This window comes from Telmatherina bonti (assembly GCF_933228915.1).
Source record: "Telmatherina bonti genome assembly, chromosome: 4".
In the NCBI taxonomy this organism is placed as follows: Eukaryota; Metazoa; Chordata; class Actinopteri; order Atheriniformes; family Telmatherinidae; genus Telmatherina; species Telmatherina bonti.
Genome location: NC_136622.1, coordinates 14229313 through 14241772, shown reverse-complemented (window position 1 = coordinate 14241772; position 12460 = coordinate 14229313). Strand labels below are relative to the sequence as shown.

The following is a 12460-nucleotide window of genomic DNA, read 5'->3' as shown; positions in this document are numbered from 1 at the left end:
TCTCCCAGCAGCACTTCCTCCTTAGTGGTTTTGGGAAATTCGGGACGTTTTCCAGTCTCATACACACACTGGATTTAATGCAAATGTGTGTAACAGAAAAAGACTAGGCTAACGGTTTTGCATGACTAGCTTAACCTTGGAAGTATCAATATTGTCATGAATGATCTGCTTCATGTTCATGTCACTTTGAAGACATACTAATTGAAATGAGTACTTTGTTTACCTACCTACCAGTGGCTGTCCACTGGTAGCCAAGAGTTGCTTCACCTCTTTAAAAAAAAAAAAAAAAAAAAAATCATCTGATGTGTATTTTAACCGCTGATTATGTCCACCCTAATTCAAAATAAAAGCGGAGTTCAGATTAGAACTAAAACTCCGGGCTATCAGCCAATAAAACACGGAGGTGTCCCCGCTTCTGTAAACTTCTTCTCTGATTGGTCACATTGTTGTACCTGTGTTGCATTCACCGAAGTCAGGAAATTTATAAAAAAAAAAAAAAAAAAAAAAAAAAAAACTACCTTCTTATTTAATATTATAAGGCGACTGAGTTAATGTAAACTTATTTCTTCTGGGCTGAAAAATCATTCGGGGCTTGATGAGAAATGTTCGGGGCTCGAACCGGGAATGCCCAGGCCAGACCATGCCCACGCATCCAGTATTCATGTGCGATGGAGTAATGGGCCCACTGACAGGCTTACACACTTAAAAAAAAGCAACAATAACCTGTTGACACAACACATAGATGGTATATACTACTGTATTTATTGTTAATTAGTTTTTAAGTAGCCTATCTCACGATGTAAACGAGGTATTTAACTGAGTTTCACTTCGCTATCATTTTACCGCTGTAGCGCCTCAAAGAGGGGGAGAAACCTGACACCCACCAATCAGGAAGCTTGTCGACTCAGTTGCATACTAAATGCTGATTGGTTGTTCCTGGGGGAGAAGGAGGGGGGGGTCCCCCAATGTAATGCTGTACAACCGGAACGCAGCTCTGTGCAGAGGGAGAGTTTAGGTAGTTTGTGCAGTTTTGGCGAATTTTATTTGAGGGGGCAGAGTATTTGTTTGAGGGGGCATTGCCCCCTCTTGCCCCTGCCTAAAGCCGGCCTCGCAGCACAGGCTGGGCGAGCAGCACTGGTTGTTGTTTTTTTTTTTGTTTTTTTTTTTATTGGCTTCGATCGTGTGAACATTTAAAAGTCACTACAGGTCTCCATGTGTTACATTTAAAGACTGCCATTTACATTCATATGACATAAAAGATGATGTCCGGCACGTACTTAACAGCACACTAAGTTCCAGATATTGTAAACTCTTCCATATGGCCGGGGAAGTCTGACAAATCCATTTCATTTTACAGTTCACTACAATCTGATAGTCAAATAGCTCTGTCTCGACTTTTATCGCTCCTTTTCACTCCCTCTCTTTACATCCGTCATGGCAGTGGGCTGGAAAATCACCCCTTCTGATGCTTGTCTGCCATCCAGATTAAAAGTTTGATTTTACTCACCGTCCCCTTGGTTTCTGTACGTTCCCGCTAGCGGCCAGACCGCGGGCATTTGCTTCTGTTTTATAGCTACAGTCGCATATGAATCGATGTGTGCTTCCCGTGAAAATACTGTGAAGACAAGCGGGGACAGAGGGGAGGCGAAAGAGGTGGTTTGTGTGTGCGCGCTCTTAGTGTCTGCTGTCCTTTTCATGCAATTTTAACCAGGCTGTGTCAGTCATCGGTCTACCGGCATTAAGGAGACAATTACGACTATCTCTCACGATAATCATACAAGTGCTTTTCCCATTCCCACTGCCGTTGCTCAGGCAGGGGCAGCCATGATTGATTTGGGCAATTTGTTCTGCTGATTACGAGCGGCGTGGAAGCCCGGCATCAGCGCCTCGCACGTTCCTCTGTTCTCCGCCACATAGACACACGCATACACACACAAATCCCCCTTGACTCTCAGCTTTATTTCAAACCCTCTTTTCACTGGCAGCGGTATGAAGAAACCATATAGAGGGTTGATAAATGTTGGACAACATAACCGACCCCAAGGTTGCACAGGGAGGCTCTCTCTTTATGGGAAAAGGCACTTTTCAGAGTGTGTAAAGGCTGTTTTCTCTGTAACGTGTGTGTGTGTGTGTGTGTGTGTGTGTGTGTGTGTGTGTGTGTTTTGGTTTTCCTCATAAATTTGTTTGTCTGTCTAACTTGTTGTCTTTCTACCCAGCCCTTCATGCCACGGTCAGCTTTTGGGACGAGTCTTCTTCTGGTAAAACTGGGCCATTTCCCCACTTCCCTTCCTTTCTCTCCTTCTTCACTCATATTTCACTCTTCCACCTCTCCCGCCATCACAACCTTCACCTTTAACAGCCAAACGCAGCCTGTTATAAACCCTTTCCTCCTCCCTCCCCCGCGCAATCAGCAACACACTCACTAACTTCCCCTGTCAGACACACACAAACACACAATCCATCACTAACCCAAAACCTGGCACTATCCCAGAAAGAGCACCGTGTGAAGGCAGAGGGGAACTGAGTGATCGAAGAAGAGGGTTTAAGCTGCCGCATGGCTTCGGTATCACATCGTCTTTCTTCACCTTGTCTCTTTACAGCCACCATGAAGTTCACCGGCTACCTGCACCTGGACCAGGTGGAAGGACAAGATATTTTCTACACCCCAGAGATGGAGGACCCCAAATCTGAACTGTTTGGAGAGACGGCACGCAGCATAGAGAACGCTGTAAGAAGTTTTGACATCCCTTAACTAAAGCTTCCTACTTGCCTCCTATCTCTGCAAGCTTTCAGTTTATAATATTTCAAAATTATATTGTTTTTATAAATAGTAGATCAAATGACTGATCTACAAATGACTTTAGGACCCCCCCACCGGGTCCTAAAGCCTCTTAGAATTTAGGTTTTATCCTTGCAGACATCGCTCTGTGTAAAATTTCCACTGCAAAAACTCAGCCTTAAAAAACAAGAAAAAAAAAATACAAAAATGAGGTAAATGTTGTTTAAAATAAGATAAATTATCTGCCAACAGAACAAGAAAATTTGGCTTGTCAAGACTTCCCAAAACAAGTAAAAAATACTCTTAAAACAAGAGGAATTCTCTGGCATAAAAACTAATTTTACCTTTAAAAAAATAAGCATGTGTGTACTCAGTTTAAGATTTTTAATCTTACTCAGATTTCAGTTTTTGCAATGATACAGCTTATGCTTATTTTTAACAATAAAATAATAAATAAATACCTGAGTTGCATTCATCAGGTGACACAGAAGATGACATGTTTGGGAGTTTGGTTAAATGCGGCGTGTTTTCAGCTTGTTCTACTGCTGACAACCGGCTCAAGTGAAAACTGTCGCTCTGACGTAGCCACTGGGGAACGACAAGTCTTGTTGCTAAATTTTTCCCAGAATCTTCTTGTCAGGAACACAAAATCGCCTCCAACAACATTCGAAGACGCCACGACACAACGAAACTCCTCGTGGAGAGTCGGGCTAATCAAATTCTTTTGGCTCTTTCCAGGCAGCTATCGCAGCACACTTTCCTGATCTGACACCTCTGAAGCTGCAGAGTAATATTCTGCCACACTGAGCTGGAGTGATTTCTCTGGTCAGACGTCTGATAGAAAAATAACAATGATAGAAAACACATTTGCTGGCTGCAGTCAGGGAACATACATCACATCTCCGAGAGACAACATGCCCTGGCTGATATTTGATTTTTAATAAAAAGGGGCATATTGGCAATCTGTTATATCAGGTGATCTGTAAAAAGGATCATGTACGGCAATTGAATGCTCAGGTAGGTGCATCAGGAGAAAATAGGGCTTTTCACAGAACCGTGGTCCATCGCTTCGGTTTTATTTCCTTCTGCCCTTATTTTTCCTTTCATATACGGCTGATTAAGAGTGTTCACAGATTGCAGCCTGCTTGGCTTTGAAAGATGCTCTACAAGCTTGATGAGACGACAAAATCCATCCATTTTCTATACTGTTTAGTCCAAATCAGGGTTGCAGGGAAGCCAGAGAATGTCCCAGAAAGATAGCAGGCGATATTCAGGGTACACCCTGGACAGGTCCAACGCAGGACTACAGGATGAAGTCTTGAAAATCATATCCATGTAGTGGATATCTGGTAATTTTGGACGATTAAATCCCCAGCAGCAGTTGGCGAGCTGAAACCAGGCCAGACCTGCGCTGTAATCACAGTTTGGCCCGTGCCATTGACTTTTTCCACAGTCCATTTTCTCTGTGGATCTCAGACCTTTGAACAAACGTCTCTGTTGACAAGCCAGAGCCTTGCTGCTCTGATGAAATGAGAACTTGTGTGAGTGTGTGTGTGTGTGTGTGTGTGTGTGTGTGTGTGTGTGCACATGTGTGTACACAGAACACATGTACCAGCTGTTAAATCAGTGTCACCAACCCCCACTGGGACCTAATCTTCTACCTCACAGCGATTTGCGTGAGCGTGCTCGTTAACGCTCTCAGCCTGTGGGTCTCTTGAAGCCTGGCGTGCCACTCGACAACAACCAACCCTCTCTTCATCTTCCAGCACAAACACCGAGCACGAAGCGCTCTTGCACTTTTCGGACCTCCACACACAGAGAGTCGACTGCTGGATGCATTTTAAATGCATCCAATGCATGGATGCGTTGTTTCTTCGACAGCATTAGATAAATTAAAAGCATGTGATTAAAAAAAGAAAAGGCGGGGAGGAAAGATGAGTGTGTCCACGGGAGAGTTTGTCCACCGTGACTTTAATTTCTAATTTCGGGGATTTTACTTCCTACTTTGCTGTCACACTTCAGTCCACAAATCAGAGCCGTTTAGTAAATGAAGGAAATAATCTTTAATGTGCTGAACACTCAAGCTCAACAAAATGTCCCGAATCATCATCTTCATTTACTAAATCAGCAGATTTTTTTTTTTTTTTTTTACCACATTTGGGAAGAGCCGTGGCTCAGGTGATGAAGCATCATGCTTAATGAGAAGATTCAATCCCAGTCTAAGTGTGTGTGGGGAAGATTTTCAGCCTCACATCTCCCTCATTATTCTCACTTGTGTGTGTGGGTGTGTATGTACATGTGTGTGAAATGACAGAGATAAAAAATAAAAAACGGTATTTTATTTATAAGTGCCTTTTAATTCTGTCAAGGACACTTTGAATGTCAGTGTAAAGGATAAGATGGTATGTTGTGTAAAGTACTTTGACTTAGGTCTATATGCGACCATTTGCATCCATAATAGACCCTTTGTTGAAAGCAGGAACAAAACCATGAAGAATTTATGTCCTGAATCTGCACCTTTTAAAGGAATATGATACAATGGAGGGAATTTGTGTAAAAATCCGTCTGTGAATGACTGGCTTTAGTCAAATCTGTGGGGAGTGTGGAGGAGCTTCTTTGTGAGAAACAAAAATGGCCATTAGAGTTGTGATTTTACCGAGTCGCTCAAATGAAAGTGGAAAAGGGGTTTTTTTTGTTTGTTTGTTTTCTTGTACTGTCTGAATGTGATTAATCCACAACCACGCTCCGATAAGGACAGAACTACAGTCAAACCTTCAGTTGGTGTAATTTTTTTTAACTTCCTGCATGAAAACAGCACAGTTTTAAGTGAAAAAGTTGCTGCAGATTTTAGACCAAAAACAACCTCAGTTTCACTATGAGCCTCAAGAAAAAAACACATCATCTGGGAGCTCCTCGGGCTGTTACATCACACACAAAGCAGGGAAGCAAAGCCAATCAGAATGTCAGGATGGCATGACATTTATCTTTGCTGCTCCGGAAAACTTGTTCACGAAATTAATGCCACAGCGGCCGGCTAAATGTCGATTTGTGCAGACACATCCGACGGCCTCCTTCTCTGCAAACCAATTTGAGCGGCAGTCTTTCTTCCTGCTAGATAGTGTACAGCTTTGTAGAATGAAAGCGCGCAGCTCATTACCACCCTTATTTATCATCTCTTGTCTCTGCTGTTCTCTCCTCCCACTCCTTCCCTCTCATTTTCAGCTCAATGAGTTGTTCAGGAAGTCGCAGGTGCACAAAGACTTCATGAGCGTCCGTGTCCGCAACCTGGCACGCAGCAACTCCATCCTGGCCTTTGTAGATGCCCACTTCAGACCAGGTGAGACACCAGTAAAGCAAAAAGCAGCGTTCAGCCATAAACAGATTAAAAACTTTGATGTAGTCATCAAAGTGCGCATCATTTCTCAGCCAATAAAATCTGTTTGTCCTGGATACCTTGGCTCATTGCAGAGCAGTTCCCATAAAGTTTTTAAAGCTACGACAGACGGCGGTCCTCACTAAACTTTAACATTAGTCCTATAAGCTCTTGTGCAAAAGCAGTGAAATGGTTTCTACACACATTCACACTGAGGGATGTATGCAGTAGGTCATAACTCTGTTAATGCCTCTGCTAGCATGGACTGTCATATATATTTCTTAATTCATCCATACTTATGCAAGTGTTCGCCAAAAAGATCGTAATTTCTGTTGCTGCGCAGATTTAAATAGTTTTTATTTCTCATTTGTGTTTGTAAAAATCACACATTTAATGGTTGGCATGTGTTGTCTAAATGCTATTAACTTTTTTTTTTTTCCCCTTCTGAGAGGCACTAAATGTTTTTCCTCAGTTGCATCATCTTCTTTTAAATTTCTCCTCAATGCCAGCGCTATCTCTCACCTGTAACAACTTGCCTTCACACAAAACACACACGCAGCTCTGGTAGAAGGGATGTAATTGTTGCTCAGGGTAACTTGTATCATTGAGTCAAATATCTTTACATTTATATCGTGAAGTATTAATAAAAAATTCAGTATAAGCACGTAGCTTAACTCCACTAAACAGGAAGTGGTCAGCTAAACGTGTCTGGTTTTTAAAGGGGTACGTACAATCATGTGGGTTTTTTTCCCATTTTTAATGGCACCAAATCTTAAAAAGTTCTGATTTTTATTCAGCTCATCCGGGCTTAAAATAATTAAAAGGATATCCCATAGTATGTCTTCACTGCAAAAATTCAGCCTTAAAAAACAAGAAAAAAAAAAACACAAAAATGAGGTAAATGTTGCTTAAAATATGATAAATTATCTGCCAACAGAACAAGAAAATTTGGCTCGTCAAGACTTCCCAAAACAAGGAAAAATACTCCTAAAACAAGAGGAATTTTCTGGCATAAAAACTAAGAATTATCTTACTTTTAAAAAGAAAAAAACATATGTGAACTCAATTTAAGATTTTTAATCTTACTTAGATTTCAGTGTTTGCAGTGTTTATCTTTCCTTTTCCTCCATCATTCTCCACTTTTATCTGTTTTATGAGCATCATTTAGTGTCCTTCGCACCCTCCGCGTGCAGCGGTGGATGCTGTTATGTAGCGCTCCTCCATGGCCTGTAAAACAAACATCTGCGGCGAATATTATGAGAGCGATTTATCTGGAGAAAAGTCGGACAAGCGACGGTTGGAGGACAAGTGGTCCATGGAGACCCTCCACCTGTCATACACGGAGCTGTCTGATATATATTCATAGTACCATTAAAGAAGCTGGAGTCCTGTATTTGCTTCAGAGTGTTCCTGAGAGGCCTTGTCCTGAGTGGCTGTATCTCTCGTTTATTGTAGAGACAAGATACACAGTGGATGACGTCATGGGAGCCCTGCTGAAGCAGTTAAAGACCTCCCAAGACACCAGCATCTCTGTGAAGAAGCCTGAAAATGATAATATTGTCTTCAGAGACGATGGTAATGTAATGTGCTCTTAACACGACTGTGAAAACGGGGGTTTTATGAGGTGCTTTATCGAAGGTTGTTAAAAAAAAGAAAATCTCTGAACCATAAGTATTTTTCCTTTAATTGTCAGGCGTGTCCGCCATTCCCATCTTCACCACGACGACCACCACCACAGCTGCAGCAGCCACCACAGCCGCTCCCATCACCACAACCAGGACTCCGCTAACCTCTCCGTACATCACTCGGCGCCCGCCTGGCACCACCCGCAGGCCTTTCAACAGCCGGCGTACCACCACCACTGCAGCACCATCCACAACACCAGTATCTACCCTCGCTGCAGCCACGACGACTCCGCCGCCATCCACTCGCATCTCTCATGGTAAAGGAAGGGTTAATCACAAGAAACAAAAGCCCTGCGACTCTCACCCTTGCCTCCACGGGGGCACCTGTGAGGACGACGGCAATGATTTCAGCTGCAAGTGCCCCGCCGGGCGAGGAGGGACAGTGTGTGAGAAAGGTAAGTCACACAGCTGTATGAGGGACTATTTTCTCGCCCTTTGTCATCATAACTCTTACATCAATCATTTTAAAGGCTGAGCTCACTTTCAAATCAAAACAGCCGAATCAGACTTGTCGTTTCATTTCAAACCTTTGCACAGTTCAAAGAGCTCACCAAAGGCTAATATTACAGGGATTTTCCAGCAGCTAACAAGGTAGCAGGCATCCCACTTTCCCTTGTGTCAGTCGTGGGTTTAAGCGCTTTTATAATCACCTCAAACCACATCCTTTAGTGCTTTAATGCATTTAAAAAAGTAGACAAGCAGACCATTATTATAAAAGTCAAACATCAAAGAAATGTTTTATTGAACGGAAATTTCTTTTTAAGGGAAAAGAAAAGGGATTCTCCTGTCGTTTTGTGGTTTTCAGTAATAGAAATGAGCACAAGGTGACACCTTAAATAGCAGCGGGAGTAATGAATTTCAGTTAGTGCAGGATTATGTAAATGAGATGATAAGTGGCTACAGATGTGGATTTATTGGCCGATATAAAGCTCAACGAGTTAGCAGGAGTCAGAGCCCTGGGCTGAATGTCAGGCTTATGTCTGCTTTTGTTTTTTTGTTTTTTTGTTTTTTTTTAACCCAACAACTCAGAGCTAAAGTAGCTTTTTTACCCTGTTCACCTCTAAAACCTAATTCTAGCATTTCAGGTGTGTGGAACCCCCATCAACCAAGTGTAACGGAGAATCCATTCCCCTTTGCAGAGAAAATAATGAATCCAGAACTTCTTGAGTTTCTTCTGACTTACCCTACATCAGGATTTTGGGGAACAAGTAGCAACCTCACGCAGCTGCATCTTTAGATAATTGACAGTAATTGCTTTGATGGGAATTAGCTGCTGAGAGTCACTTTGTGTCTTTGAGTTGCAACGGCTAACTAAAATGATGTACACCCACATTTAGACACAAACTGCACACACACACGCACACACATAGACACAAACAGCCTCCTCCAGATCAATCAAATCATTAGAAAACAGGGAGCTCATCAGCTGCCTTTGTTCTCAGAGAGATGGACAGAAAGACAGATGGACAAGGGAGAAAAGGAGCTCAGCGGAGAAAATTGTTAGTAATCATATTTTTGAGTGGTGAAAAAAAAACACAAAGATGTCTTGTGCGTGTGATTGTGGATGACTTGAGAGTTGCTTAAAAAAAAACAAAAAAAAAAACAACTCATCCTTCTGATGAACTCTCTGGAAAAAAACACAAGTCCAAAAATAAACTGATAGACAAGCTTATTTTTCTGTCTAGAAGCAGTGACTCGACGCCTCCACTCAGACTTAATCGTGCACATTAAACTTCTGTTAGAGGGAGATAAAGTAAATCACGTGGTAGTGACAGGACCGGCTTATTGTCTTCATTCTTCCACAGTGATCAAGTACTTCATCCCATCATTTGGAGGCGAGTCCTACTTGGCCTTCCAGACAATGACCGCGTACCACACGGTCCGCATCACCATGGAGTTCAGAGCTTCGGAGATGACCGGCCTCCTGCTCTACAACGGCCAGCAGAGTAAGAAGGACTTCATCTCTCTGGCTCTGGTCAACGGCCGGGTGGAGCTCAGGTGAGCGCTGGCTCAGCTCAGAAAAGGCAGCGAGACTTTGTCAGTTATTGATTCTGCCGCTTTCGCTAGATTAAATTTAATAGGAGGTTTTATCCTTCCCATCTATCCTCATCGCGAAATGTGATGAAACATTAATGATATCAACGAGGAAACAGGGTCGCTGCCGCAGCAGCTGGGAGAGGGTGTAAATAAGAACAAAACAAATAGACAGCACTAAAGATAATGAGGCAAATAATTAGAGCAAGTAAACATGTAGAAAAACCACAGTGCCAGAAAATAAATAAAGATGTGGAGGCTTCTGGACATATTGCAGGTTAAAGTCATGAAGGCATGCAATCAGAGAGATAATTAAACTTGTGAGGAAGCTGTTCACATAATTATGTGCAGAGATGGTGAAAATGTCTGGAGATGGTCTGAAATGAGTACATCGTGGTTTGTTTTGTTTTGTTTTAAAACATAGAAACAAAGGAGTGGACATACGGTTGTACAGGTCATGTTGGTAAATGGGAGCAGCTTTTCCCTCTAGTTCCCGGCGGAGGCGGACGCTTTTCTCTTTGCTCCTTTCTGTTCCTCGCTCGTCCCTTTCTTCTCCTGCAACTTTGTCCTGTCTGACTCGGAGCCTCACTGTATATCTCTTATACCTGTCTTTTTGCCCTCCACCTTATCTGTTGTAAGGCGGCGCTGGATTTCCGCCTGCGAGGCCTAAGGCTACTCGGACCTGTGACCTGTGTATCATGTTAAATGTTTGTCTGTTAAATCTTGGACGAGTTGTTCTTTAGCCTTGAATTTCCCCTCAGGAACGAATAATGTTTATCTAATCTAATCTAATTACATGACAGAGAAAGTTATATTGTGTAAGTACACATTGAGGACAATTAACTACACATAAAGGGCTTAATGGCATTTTTTTTTAAAAGCCTACAAATGTTGTGGTTTAACCGAAAGTGAAAGTGTCGCACAACGAGGGGCGTGGTTGTAATCTCTAGAGATCTCCATTAATGCATGGAGGTAATGTGCTTGTAGCTTGGCAAAAAAAATCTGAGCCGCCACATCTCGGTGAGGCACATAATACTGGATTTGTGATACTCCCCATGCACCCCAGTCAGCTCTACAAGCCCATTCGTTTCATCTGCCAGTGATCCCATGGCGCCCATGACGATCCAGGGAAGAAATGGTTCATAATTTCTCCTACTTGCTCTCTATTTTGCTCCTGCTTTTCACCCAAGATGTCTCTTCTTCAGCTCATCTATGGATCTTAATTCAACAGTTGGACTTTGGAAAGCTCAGCCTGTTGGCACGGTAAAACACCCACATGGCTTTTATTCTACTCCTGACCTCAATCAGGATTTCTTTTAAGAGTATGTAGACTTACCACGCTACCACTTACACTCACTTGTCACTAAGTTCATGCCACAACCAATACTGGATCTACTGGAACATTTGCATGAACCAAAGATGAAACAATACATGTTGTATGATCCAGTTTCTCCTTTCAGCTGAAGCTGTCAGTGACCCCGGTTTCAACTGGTCCTTTGAAATTGGCCAATTTTCTTGCCAGACACCTGCGAAAAGGCTCAGTATTATAATGATTAGAATAATATGTATTCATCTCTTTACCCACAGCAGAATTGTATGAATAAAATTCATGTGGGAGAGGCAGCATCCTCAGAAGAGACGCAACTGGACTAATTACAGATTCTGCACCACGTCTGTCTTGGACCTCATATTTTCAAACACCATCAGCTCGCCTTGTCTTTGGGATATCACCCTGACCCATCAAAGCTTTTTTCAGTTTCTTATACCCTGGTCAGGTTAGATATCTCAATTGAGAATGAAATCAATGGCAAAACTAAAGGAGATCATTATTCACTCGAGCTTTCAAACAGAGCTCTGTCTTCATTCCAGAAATACAGCTGTGCGATTACCACCCACAGCTCCGCAAAGCCAGGACACGAGGGGAAGAACTAATTATTCGGGGCGGATAATTGCTCTCAGGTTGCGCTAATACTACTGCGTGCGTGGGTGCTCATACACGACAGCTCTTTTCTGTGATGATATGGCCTTTTTTCCTCAACAAAACTCTCCTTTGGTAAAAGGTTGAATGAAAATGAAGGTGTGAAAAAAAATGTGTTTTTAATTGGGTAACTACTCTTTTTACAGTCGCATCATGTAGGTTGAAGTCATGTTGTCTCCTGGCTTTTGTGCATATATTTGTTAAGCTGTATTAGCAGATTTATTTCAGTCATTGCTTGATAGAGATCAAGCATTAACTCGAAAGCCATCTCCACAGTTTGGGTGTAAACTGATATTAAATGTGAACACAAATGTGTACACAGGTACATGTTGCACTGTTCACTGAACCAGTATTTTATTTTCTGTGTGTTATCCCTATTAGGTTCAACACAGGATCGGGGACAGGTGCATTGATGAGCAAGGTTCATATCAGTCAGGGCGGCTGGCATCAGCTTGAAGTGACGCGTAATCGGCGAACTGCCACCCTCAGCGTTGACAACGAGCCATCCATCCAGGGGGAGAGTCCACAGGGCACAGACGGCCTCAATCTCGATACTCCGCTGTTCATTGGAGGAGTGACAGGGGAACTGAAGCAGGAGTAAGGCCTTTATT

General features: G+C 42.6%; 1 protein-coding gene across 1 annotated transcript in view; it reads left to right on the top strand.

The window, feature by feature from the left end:
- agrn (agrin) overlaps nt 1–12460 on the top strand; it is a gene marked incomplete at its 5' end in the record, with an annotated part of 277398 nt that overhangs the window by 243282 nt on the left and 21656 nt on the right. The window contains 7 exons of the mRNA XM_079239816.1: nt 2217–2258; nt 2601–2728; nt 6002–6116; nt 7608–7727; nt 7846–8232; nt 9643–9835; nt 12231–12446. Coding sequence (XP_079095942.1) covers nt 2217–2258; nt 2601–2728; nt 6002–6116; nt 7608–7727; nt 7846–8232; nt 9643–9835; nt 12231–12446 — 1201 coding nt within the window. The remainder of the gene's footprint in view (nt 1–2216; nt 2259–2600; nt 2729–6001; nt 6117–7607; nt 7728–7845; nt 8233–9642; nt 9836–12230; nt 12447–12460) is intronic.